Below are 12,720 nucleotides of genomic sequence, written 5' to 3' on the forward strand. Positions count from 1 at the left end.
TAACTGAGTAAAATAAAGCGAATAAAATAGACTTCAACAAATTGTCTGTTGGATAATTGGCTTTCTGCTGTAAATCACCTTCGGCAAACAACAGGATTTACCAAGACTCAAAATACTTCTATATATATTCTGTGTATGTATATATATATATTATATGTATCTAATATATTATCTGTTGCTTTAAAATGCTGAGCAAAGGGAGATATATAGAAAATAATGGGCAGCCATTATGAGTGAGTTCACACCTCAGCTTTGATGCCTGTCCCTTAGTGACGTTTCTTAATCTGCAATACAAGCACATTTGTGGTTTCCAGGGTACCCTGCACATGCGCCGGGTTAAAGTTACGTTGGGTGGGGGGGAGGTGGGAGGTGAGGGAGTGGACTGAATGATGTAGGCTGGAGTGCAATCCTGTTGAAGAGGTCCTCCCTACAGGGGCTCTGTGCACAAGATCATCTCCAGCTCCCGTCGATATAGTTTTCCACCGTGCGAGAGCGACAGGATGTTTTTCTTGTACGCAGTCAGTTTCTTAATATCCATCTCCTAGGGCAGAGATTTGCAAAAATAACCCATTAGCTTTGGATCTGTTTTGGTGATATATTTTGAGAACTTCATTGTACAATTTTATGCTGAAAGATAAGGCACTAAAGGGAGTAGGAAATTTCCAATTTCTGTTAAGTCAATGTTGGTATTAAGCATCCCCATGTGTAATGTTTTTCCAGTGTGATGTTTTTCCAGTTTGCCATGAATCCTCATGTCGCTGGTCTACTTCTGATTGCCCAAGGAGGGATGGTTTACTTTTCAGTCTATGCAGTCTCCATCCAGTTCCTGCAGCATTAAAACCTTCCTGACCCCAGGAGCAGCTCGTAATTAGGAGTCCCTCACAAATTAACACATTACGACAGCGTTAAATTTTTGCAATAAGTTTATTTGGAAGCACTAGTTTTCGGAATGCTGCTCCTTCATCAGGTGGTTGTGCTTCAAAATCTAGTGTGCTTCCAATTAAACCTGTTGGACTATAATTTGTATTGTGTGATTTTTAACTTTGTACAGCCCAGTCCAACACCGGCATCTCCAAGTCATTTTTGTAGTAAGTGACTAGTCTGTGCTGACTGGATGGTGCAGTGACCTTTACTCTGTATCTAACCCCTTGGTGCATCTGCCCCAGGAGTCTGTGATGTACTACTATATTGGGAGCTGAAAATGTATTGCTGGAAAAGCGCAGCAGGTCAGGCAGCATCCAAGGAACAGGAGATTCGACGTTTCGGGCATAAGCCCTTCTTCAGGAATGAGGAAAATGTGTCCAGCAGGCTAAGATAAAAGGTAGGGAGGAGGGACTTGGGGGAGGGGCGTTGGAGATGTGATAGGTGGAAGGAGGTCAAGGTGAGGGTAATAGGCCGGAGTGGGGTGGGGGCGGAGAGGTCAGGAAGAAGATTGCAGGGTAGGAAGGCGATGCTGAGTTCGAGAGATTTGACTGAGACAAGGTGGGGGGAGGGGAAATGAGGAAACTGGAGAAATCTGAGTTCATCCCTTGTGGTTGGTGGGTTCCGAGGCGGAAGATGAGGCACTCTTCCTCCAACCGTCGTGTTGTTGTGGTCTGGCGATGGAGGAGTCCAAGGACCTGCATGTCCTTGGTGGAGTGGGAGGGGGAGCTAAAGTGTTGAGCCACGGGGTGGTTGGGTTGGTTGGTCCGGGTGTCCCAGAGGTGTTCTCTGAAACGTTCCGCAAGTAGGCGGCCTGACTCCCCAATATAGAGGAGGCCACATCAGGTGCAATAGATGATGTGTGTGGAGGTGCAGGTGAATTTGTGGCGGATATGGAAGGATCCCTTGGGGCCTTGGAGGGAAGTGAGGGGGGAGGTGTGGGCGCAAGGTTTGCATTTCTTGCGGTTGCAGGGGAAGATGCCGGGAGTGGAGGTTGGGTTGGTGGGGCGTGTGGACCTGATGAGGGAGTCACGGAGGGAGTGGTCTTTTCGGAACGCTGATAAGGGAGGGGAGGGAAATATATCCCTGGTGGTGGGGTCCGTTTGGAGGTGGCGGAACTTCCACCTCCACCTCCAAACCTCCGCCACCTCCAAACGGACCCCACTACCAGGGATATATTTCCTCAGATGATAAGAGTGGAGAGAGCTTGACTCTCTATGTAACCCCACGATTGGGAGGGAATAATGGGGACAATGTTGAATGAGCTTTACTTTTAGATTAGATTAGATTCCCTACAGTGTGGGAACAGGCCCTTCTGCCCAACCAGTCCACACCAACCCTCCGAAGAGTAACCCTGACCTGCACATCTTTGGACTGTGGGAGGGAACCACAGCACCTGAAGGAAACCCACAAATACACAGGGAGAATGTGCAAACTCCACACAGACAGTCGCCCGAGGCTGGAATCGAACCTGGCACCCTGGTGCTGAGAGGCAGCAGTGCTAACCACTGAGCCACCGTGCCATTAAAAGAGTGGAGCAAACTTTTGTCGGTTACCCAGTGCTGGGAGTGTTTGATGGAAGAGGTGTTGCAGAATTGCGTTTTGTGTGTATTGAGCCCACAGAACCCGACACTCCGGGACTGTCAGTATTGTAGTCCTGAACTCACCTTTTTGTTTTTCTCATATAAATCTTTCAGTAGCGCATCCAGCTCATTACTATCGATGTAGCCATTTCCATCCTGAGGAAGCAGACAGAACATAACTGAAGTGAGAAATAACAGAATGAACTTACTCTGCAACTCCCTGCTCACTAAAAACCGGGTTGACGCTACAAACCTTTGGAAACTTTTGTTCTGTGCCGAATGGATGGGATGAGCAGCGCTTAGTGCATTAAGGCAATTAAAGGGACAACGAAGGCTGATTTTCTGAAACCGACTTGAAATTTCCAGTCAACAGACTGGCCTATAGGGCGGTCTCCCAGCATCAAGTTGTTGGCGGGATGGTTTCCACTATACTATCATCAGCTTAAACCTCCAAGATGGCCACGACTGCACTTCTTTGCAAAAGCCTTCAGAACATGCCGCCATTTTGAAGGTGCCTGAACTCCACAGGGTCCTCCCTTTCACTCCCAAGACTGGCCAATAGCAGATCCTTCAACGATGACAAATTGGCAGGTGTACCAACCCTCTGCTATCCTCAATCGAATGGAGCATGCGGTTAGACTCTGAATTGGTCTGATCACTAAAAATAAATGGTGTGTTTGGGTACCAGGCACCAGCGTGATGCAGGAACGGGACCTGGAAACGCGCCCAACATAACAAAAGGTCTCAAGTTAAAACATTAATTCGGTTTCTCTCCTCACAGATTCTGCCAGATCTGCTGAGTTTCTCCAGCACGCTCTGTTTTCAATCACAATCTGATTCTGTTCTCACTGAATGGCCACGGCACTCCCTGGTCACAGGATAGCGGTCAGGAGCAGCAGCACGGATCATCTTCCCCCTCATGGGGGAATGATCCATTTGGGGGAGGGCTTAAAACCCTTGGGACAGTACACCTGAAATACTCACCCAGTTTCATTATGAGGGTAAAAATTTCAAACAACAGAGTCTTGATTCATCTACTCAAACAAGAAGCCTGTGATAGACCATGCAGATCTGTGTGAAGCCTTTGCATTAACACTGGGGCGATAATTACCCGGTCATAAAACGTGAATATTGCATTGAACTCCTCTGCACTCAGTTTCATCCCCTGTGGATACAAGAAGAGGCATTAATCAAACAAATTAAGCAGATTTTTACAGTAAAATCACAAACTCCATGTTGTCTGTCTCAGTGTGTTTTCAGATTCTGATATTTCTGTCAAATGAAATTGTTTTCTTTTGTAAAGCAGTTCTTTTCTCTCACCATCCATTGTCCTCTCTGAATACATAGCGGTGAGGGTGAGAAGTTGAACTACCCAGCCCCAGGACTCTGTATTTACTCCAAACGTCATTGGCTGAAGGAAATGGGACAGGTCTGGAGCTGCAGTAAAGACCTAAGAATCCGCCTCTTTCATAAGCATCTCTTCCCACCTTCGCAAAAAAAATAAAAAGTTTCCTTTGTAAAATACTCTGTGCAAGGGGTACGATGGGGATGCAATCATGATGTTGCCTTCAGGGGGAGATGTAAACAATGAGCCTCAGGGTCTCCAGGATTGTTGGGGAATAAAGTTTGTTGTTCTCTCCCTCTCAGTCTTTCGAAAGCAATAATGAAGAGCAGAGGTTGGAGAATCAATGAAGTCATTGCCCAATATTGCTCAGCCTGCTGAGACAAATATCCTAATGTTTGACATCGGTTTTAAGGTAAAATCTGGGCTGATGTTATTCCTGCCTTGCCCTTCCCAGGTCTTGGGGGACATTTGATCCCTGGTTGTTATGGAGAACTTTCACAAGCAGTGTGGATGCTGAGATTCATTTGCTTCCCCTTGTTCTGTTACAATGGATTCAAGAGACGTACTAGCAATTATATTACCAAGCACGCATGTTGAGGTCAGGTCCCAGAACTCTTTCCTCGAGTTCTTACAGCTCCATTAAGTATACTTGGCTTTGAGCCCAGATGTCCTTAACTGACAGCTTTATGTGGTTATAATAAATGTTTTCTTTTCTGTGATGTCTTGCGAAGGTCTCAGAATTTAGTTGGACAGTATTAAGAAGCGTGAAGTGTTCAAAGCTTCTGTTATTGGTACTTTCACAGCTGGACTGCCTAAGAAAACTGCTTTAATCTGTAGCAGGATTCACACTGTGCATTTGAGAGTTTTTAAAAAATTGAATAGCTAGGCCCTGCTGTACTTGACATGGGACTATTTAATGGAATAGTTGAATAGAAAGCTCACTCTATATTGCAACATGCAGTGCATCAACTGCAAGATTTGATAGGTCAGTGTAGAAAACAGAACGTTACAGTGCAGTACAGGCCCTTTGGCCCTCGGTGTTGTGCTGACCTGTGAAACCAACCTGAAGCCCATCTACCCTACACTATTCCATTATCATCCCTATGTCTATCCAAGAACCATTTAAATGCCCTTAATGTTGGAGAGCCTTCCTCTAAATCTAACCCCATACTATTCCTATCCTGGGAGTGTTTGATGTGGACAGCATAGAAGGATCTTTACTCTCTATCTAATTCATGCTGTCTTGCCCTGGAACGATCTGATGGGGATAGTGTCAAAGAGCTTTATTCTGTATCCAACCTAGCGCTGTCTTTATCCTGGGAGTGTTTGATGTGGACAGTGTAGAGGCAGTTTTACTGTGGATCTAACCCTGTGCTGTCTATGTCCTGGGAGTGTTTGATGAGGACAGTGCAGAGGCAGTTTTACTGTGGATCTAACCCTGTGCTGTCTCTGTCCTGGGAGTGTTTGATGTGGACAGTGTAGAGGCAGTTTTACTGTGGATCTAACCCTGTGCTGTATCTGTCCTGGGAGTGTTTGATGAGGACAGTGTAGAGGCAGTTTTACTGTGGATCTAACCCTGTGCTGTCTCTGTCCTGGGAGTGTTTGATGTGGACAGTGTAGAGGCAGTTTTACTGTGGATCTAACCCTGTGCTGTATCTGTCCTGGGAGTGTTTGATGAGGACAGTGTAGAGGCAGTTTTACTGTGGATCTAACCCTGTGCTGTCTCTGTCCTGGGAGTGTTTGATGTGGACAGTGTAGAGGCAGTTTTACTGTGGATCTAACCCTGTGCTGTATCTATCCTGGGAGTGTTTGATGTGGACAGTGTAGAGGCAGTTTTACTGTGCATCTAACCCTGTTACTGTATCTGTCCTGGGAGTGTTTGATCTGGACAGTGTAGAGGGAGTGTTAATCTGGATTTAACTTCCCCTGGAAGTATCTGAAGGAGCGGCGTAGGAAGATTTCTCTATCTTGCCCTGTGCCATACCTGCCCAAGGACTGTTTGATGGGATCAAGCTTTACAATAATTTGTACTGTCACTGACCATTTAGGTTTTCCATATGACCTGCTGCCCACCAGTAACTGACCAAACAACCACTAAAAACAAGCTGATTGGCTACATGACAGACAGAACAGGCGAGACAAGGACAGGAAGAGAGGCAAGTAGAGTGGAAAGAGAAAAACCGGCACAGAGAATAAGAGGAGAGGGTCTGCGAATTTGGAGAAAGAAATATTGATTAAAAGGAGTGTGGCCAGAGCAGGTTCAAGACAGACTCTGGGGTGGGGAGTTCAGAGAAACAGATAGAAAGCCTTGAAACAAAAATAAACTAAAGATAGGAGAGATGCAAAAGAGACACATAGAAAGAGAAAAAATGGAGGGAATGACAGACAGGAAAAAAACATTGAGCGAGCAAAAGACAGAGAGCATGGAGAAAGCAAATACACCAGAGAGAGAGAGAGAGAGACACAATAAGGGGTAAGGTTGAAACAGACAGAGGAGCAAAACAGATACAGAGACACAGCAAAAAAAGGGACAAAAGCAAGACATAAAGATAACTGAGCAACAGAGAAACACCCACTGCAAAAGTGACACAGACAGAAACACACACAACTTCCGAGAAACAGAAAGACACGCAGAAATTAGAGATTTGAGAATTTCAGAAGGCTTTTTTTTCGACCTGCAGCCTCAGGTTGTGCCTCACTAACCTGCACATCCCACACGTCCCCTCACTAACCCGCACGGCCCCTCACTAACCCGCACGGCCCCTCACTAACCTGCATGTCCCCTCACTAACCCGCACGGCCCCTCACTAACCCGCACGGCCCCTCACTAACCCGCACGTCCCCTCACTAACCCGCACGGCCCTTACTAACCCACACGGCCCCTCACTAACCCGCATGTCCCCTCACTAACCCGCACGGCCCCTCACTAACCCGCACGTCCCCTCACTAACCCGCACGGCCCCTCACTAACCCGCACGGCCCTTACTAACCCGCACGGCCCCTCACTAACCCGCATGTCCCCTCACTAACCCGCACGGCCCCTCACTAACCCGCACGTCCCCTCACTAACCCACACGTCCCCTCACTAACCCACACGGCCCCTCACTAACCCACATGGCCCCTCACTAACCCGCACGTCCCTCACTAACCCTCATGTCCCTCACTAACCCTCACGTCCCCTCACTAACCCGCACGTCCCTCACTAACCCTCATGTCCCTCACTAACCCTCATGTCCCTCACTAACCCTCATGTCCCCTCACTAACCCGCATGTCCCTCACTAATCCTCATGTCCCTCACTAACCCGCACGTCCCTCACTAACCCGCACGTCCCTCACTAACCCTCATGTCCCTCACTAACCCTCATGTCCCTCACTAACCCTCATGTCCCTCACTAACCCGCACGTCCCTCACTAACCCGCATGTCCCTCACTAACCCGCATGTCCTCCTTACTAAGGCACATGTCCCTCACTAACCCTCATGGCCCTCATTTAAGTGCATGTCCCTCCCTAACCCGCACGTCCCTCCCTGACCCGAACGTCCCTCCCTGACCCGAACGTCCCTCCCTGACCCGCACGGCCCCTCACTGACCCGCACATCCCTCACTGACCTGCATGTCCCTCACTGACCCGCATGTCCCTCACTGACCTGCATGTCCCTCACTGATCTGCCCTGCTCTCAGAAACACCTTCCACATAAAACCTCCTGTGCCTAAAAAACCTGCACGTCCCACACAAGCTGGTCTCTTCTTTAGTGCTTTGTTTCTAGAAATGAATGAATTCATTCTGTTTGATTGAGTACGTGTTTGATAACTCATCCCTGGTCTCTCCAAATTTGTTCCGTTTTGAAGAGTGGGCATCTCATTCTGGGCCAGCAGTTTGATCCCATCCCAGCCGTGAAGGTGATGGTGAGAACCCTTCCTGAACCACTCTTCATTTGCAGTACAAAGACTCACAATGCTGTTAGGGAGAGAATTCCATAATTTTGACCCAGCAACAGTGATGGAATGATGATATATCTCCAAGTCAGGGTGGTGAGTTGCTTAGGAGGGGAACTTATAGATGGTGACGTTCCCATGTATCTGCTTCCCTTGTCCTTCAAGATGGTGGTGGTCATGGATTTGAAAGGTGCTTTCTAAAAACCTTGGTGAATTTCTGCTGTATATCTTGGATAGGGTTGGTTAGCTCAGTTGACTGGAGAGTTACTTTGCACTGGAGAGTGACACCTATAGTTTGGGTTCACATCCTGCAGTAAAAAATGAGGTCTGCAGATGCTGGAGATCACAGCTGCAAATGTGTTGCTGGTCAAAGCACAGCAGGTTAGGCAGCATCTCAGGAATAGAGAATTCGACGTTTCGAGCATAAGCCCTTGGCTCTCTCTCTCTTATTCCTGATGAAGGGCTTATGCTCGAAACGTCGAATTCTCTATTCCTGAGATGCTGCCTAACCTGCTGTGCTTTGACCAGCAACACATTTGCAGCTTCACATCCTGCACCTGCCTATGAGACTATGAAGGACTTTCCTTCTCCCCTTGCCTGATGTGTGGTGATCTTCCAGTTAAACCACCTCCCACTGTCTTTCTCTAATGAGAGCAAGCCTGCATTCTGCTTAGCAAATGGTGACCCCTCCCCCCCCATTTATTTTGGGGGTGGTGCTCAGTTGGTGAGACGGCTGGTTTCCAATGCACAATGATGCCAAAGGCATGGCTTCAATTCCCAAACCGGGCGGGTTTACCATGAAGGTAGTCCATACTGCAGCTCCTGAGTGCCAGTGGTGGGGGGACTGGATGCTGACGAATGTGGTGCCAGTCAAGTGGGGGCTGCTTTGTCCTGGCTGGTGTCAAGCTTCTTGAGTGTTGTTGGAGCTGCACCCATCCAGGCAAGCGAGGAGTATTCCCTCAGACTCCTGACTTGTGCCTTGTGAGGGGTGGACAGGCTTTGAGGAATGAGGAGGTGAGTTCCTTTCTGGATTCCTAACCTCTGACCTGTTCTTTTAGCCACTCTATTCATGTGGCTAGTCCAGTTCAGTTTCTGATCAATGATAATCCTGGGAATGGGGGGGATTCAGTGATGTTCATGCACCAACTGTCAATGGGAAAATGGTTAGATTGTCTCTTTTTGGAGTTTGTCATCGACAGACAATGTCTTGCATGTCACTTGCCATTGTCAGTCCAAGGCTGGACACTGTCCAGGGGTTTTTGCTGCATTTGAATATGGACAGCTTCAGCATCTGAGGAGTCCTGAATGGTGTTAAACATTGTGCAGTGTGAACATCGCTACTTCTGACATTATGACGGAGGGAAAGCCATCGATAAAGCAATTTAAGGTGGTTGGGCCTCAGACACTACTCTGAGAAATTCCTGCCGAGATATTCTGGAGCTGAGATGACGGACTTCCAACAACCACAACCAACACCCTTTCTGAAGTCTGACTCGAACCAGTGGAGAGATTTCTCTGGAATTCCCATCAACCCCAGTTTTGTTAGGATCCTTGATGCTGCACTCGGTCAAAAGTGGCTTTGATGTCAAGAGCCACTCTCACCTAACCTCTGGAATTTATTTTTAATCCATTTACAGAGTGTGGGAATTATTGGCTGTGCCAACATTTATTGCCCATCCCTAATTGTCCAGAAGGTAGTTAGAGTCAACTGTATCGCTGTGGGGTCTGGAGTCACATGTAGGCCAGGCCAGTTAGGGATGACAGTTTCCTTCCCTAAAGGACATTAGTGAATCAGATGTTTTTTTTAACCCAACAATTGACAATGGTTTCATGATCATCATTAGACTCGGAATTCCAGATTTTAAAAAAAAAAGTAAATTCAAATTCCACCATCTACCAGAGTGGGATTTGATCCCATGTCCTCAGAACACTGCCTGGGTCTCTGGATTCCTAGTCCAGCGATAATATGACTCGGCCATTGCCTCCCCAAATTCAATGTTCTTCATCCATGTTTCAACCAGGATAGTGATAAGGCCCAGAAACCGAGGGGCTCTGGGGGAGCCCTAACTGGGTGTCACTGCTTAGCAGGTGCTGCTAGATAGCACCGTTAATGAAACCTTTCATCACTGTCCTGATGACTCAGAGTAGAGTGATGGGGCAGTAAATGGCCAGGTTGGATTTGTCCTGCTTTTTATGCACAGAACATACCTGTGCAAATTTCCACATTGTTGGGTAGATGCCAGTGTTGGTGCTTGGTGAGGGTTTTGGCAAGTCCTAGTACACATGCCTTCAGAACTGTTGTGGGAATATTGCCAAGCTCCATGGCCTTTGCAAGATGGAGTCAATCGAATTGGCTGAAGATTGGTATCTGTGATACTTGGGGATTTGTGAAGGAGGAGTGGATCATCTACTCAATGCTTCTGCCTGAAGATTGCTGAAAGTACTTCAGCCTCAGCTTTTGCCCTGATGTGCTGGGCTCCTAAATGACTGAAGATGGGTATATTTTAGATTAGATTACTTACAGTGTGGAAACAGGCCCTTCGGCCCAACAAGTCCACACCGACGCGCAACCCGCCCATACATTTACCCCTTACCTAACACTACGGGCAATTTAGCATGGATAGTTCACCTAACCTGCACATCTTTGGACTGTGGGAGGAAACCGGAGCACCCGGAAGAAACCCACGCAGACACGGGGAGAACGTGCAAACTCCACACAGTCGCCTGAGTCGGGAATTGAACCCAGGTCTCTGGCGCTGTGAGGCAGCAGTGCTAACCACTGTGCCACCCACACATTTGTGTAGCCTCCTCCTTCAGTGAGTTGTTTAATTGTCAACCATCATTCACGACTGGATGTGGAAGGACTACAGAGCTTAGATCTGATCTGTTGGTTATGGGATCGCTTAGCTCTGTCTATCACTTGATGTTTATGCCGTTTGGCATGGAGGTAGTGCTGTTTTGGTAGCTTCATCAGGTTGACATCACATTTGTTGGTGCTGCTCCTGGCATGCCCTCCTGCACTCTCCATTTAACCAGGGTTGATCCCCTGGCTTGATGGTAAGGGTTGAGTTGGGGATATGCCGGGCCAAGAGGTTACAGATTGTGCTGTTGATGGCCCACAGCACCTCATGGTTACCCAGCCTAGAGTTTCAAGATTAGTTTGAAGTCTGTCCTGATCAGCACAGTGACAGTGCCGTGCAACATGATGGAGGTTATTCTCAATGCGAAGGTGGGACTTTGTCTCCACCAGGATAGTGCGGTGGTCCCCTCTGACCCGACACTGTGATGAACAGATGCAGCTACAGCTAGTAGATTGGTGAACATGAGGTCAAGTGTGTATTTCCCTCTTGTTGGTTCCCAGTCTAGCAGCTATGTTGTTTAGGACCCGAACAAGAGTGCTGCTGCTGAGCCACTCTTGGAGACCCTCCACCCAGAGTACATATTACAGCCTGACTGCCCTCAGTGCTTCCTTCAAGTGCCATTCAACGTCAGAATCCAGTGTCAATGTTGATGGCTCTGAGGGCAATTCTCTCTCACCTGTAAACCACTGTACCACTGTTTCAGCTGGGCCTGTCTTGCTTATGAGACAGGACACACACAGGGATGCTGATGGTGATGCTGTCAGGTACAATGACTCCATGAGTAATGGCTGTCAGGCTGTTTCTTGACTCGCTTATGAGACAGACCTCCCAATTTTGGCAGCAGCCCTCAGATATTGATAATAAGGACTTAGCAGGGTTAAGAGGGCTGAATTTATAGCTCTTATTTCCAGTGCCTACGCCAATACAGGTGGTTGGTCTTGCAGCATGCCTTTTTCGAAGAGTTTTTAAGCAGTTGACACAACAATTGGTCATGAGGCCATGTCAGCTGGCAGCTAAAAGTCAAATACATCGCTGCGGGTCTAGAGTCACATGTCGACCATGGTCATTAGATTCCAGATATTCCCAAATTCAAATTTCACCACCTGCCATGTGGGTATTTACCATGAGCCTGTGGCCTTGGTCCTGCTAGTGGGAACATCTTCTTCATATCCACTGTGTCGAGCCTCTCAGTATTCCGTTAGGTTCAATCAAATCCCTCCACCCCATATCCTTCTAAACTCCATTGGGTATAGATTCAGAGCTCTCGACCGCTCCTCACAGGACAAGCCCTTCATCCCCAGGATAATTCTGGTAAACCTGCTCTGGCCCCCTGCCAAGGCCAGAACATCATTCCGAGATACAGGGCCCATTGCTCACAATATTCCAAATGCAGTTTGACCAGACCCTTGCACAGCTTCAACAGTAAATCTCTGCAGTTGTATTCTAGCCCTGTTGAAATGAAAGCTAACCTTGCATTTGCCCTCCTAACTGCCAAATGAACCTCGTCAACCTTATGGACCATGAACCAAATGTCAACCTGAAGCGAATCCTTCGCGAGAACTCCCAAGTCCCTTTGCGCTTCAGATATCTGAAGCATTTTCCTGTTTAGAAAATAGTCCACACCTCTGTTCTTCCTCCAAATATACATTGTTTCACACTTTTCCACGCCGTATCCCATCTGCCACTTCTTCGCCCACTCTCCTAGACTGTCCAAGTCCTTCTGCAGCCTCTCCATGTCCTCAACACGACCTATCCCTCTACCTTTCTTTTTGCACACTCAGCAACAGTGCCCTCAGTTCCTACATCCAGATTGTTAATGTATAACGTGAATATTTGAGGCCCCAACTACTGGCAAACTCCACTCATCACCTGCTGCCATCCTGAAAAAGACCCCTTTTATCTCAACTCTCTGCCTTCTGTCAGTCAGTCAATCCTTTATCCATCCCTTGCCCCTAACACCATGGGGCTGTTATCTTACTTCGTAGCCAACTCTGCGGCACCTTGTCAAAGGCCTTTTGGAAATTCTGGGAATGCCTTCAGGCCTTAGCATGCCAACATTGGGCCTTCCTCAGG

The 12,720-nt window shown here is 47.7% G+C and overlaps 1 protein-coding gene across 1 annotated transcript in view; it reads right to left on the bottom strand.

Moving 5' to 3' along the window:
* Positions 1-427: 427 nt before the first annotated feature.
* calb2a (calbindin 2a) overlaps positions 428-12,720 on the bottom strand; it is a 193,952-nt gene continuing 181,659 nt past the window's right edge. The window contains exons 10-12 of the mRNA XM_060838297.1: positions 3,616-3,669; positions 2,589-2,660; positions 428-541 (exon numbers count right to left, since the gene is read on the bottom strand). Of these exons, the coding sequence (XP_060694280.1) occupies positions 428-541; positions 2,589-2,660; positions 3,616-3,669 (240 nt within the window). The remainder of the gene's footprint in view (positions 542-2,588; positions 2,661-3,615; positions 3,670-12,720) is intronic.

This window comes from Hemiscyllium ocellatum, chromosome 17 (genome assembly GCF_020745735.1).
Source record: "Hemiscyllium ocellatum isolate sHemOce1 chromosome 17, sHemOce1.pat.X.cur, whole genome shotgun sequence".
Classification (NCBI taxonomy): domain Eukaryota; kingdom Metazoa; phylum Chordata; class Chondrichthyes; order Orectolobiformes; family Hemiscylliidae; genus Hemiscyllium; species Hemiscyllium ocellatum.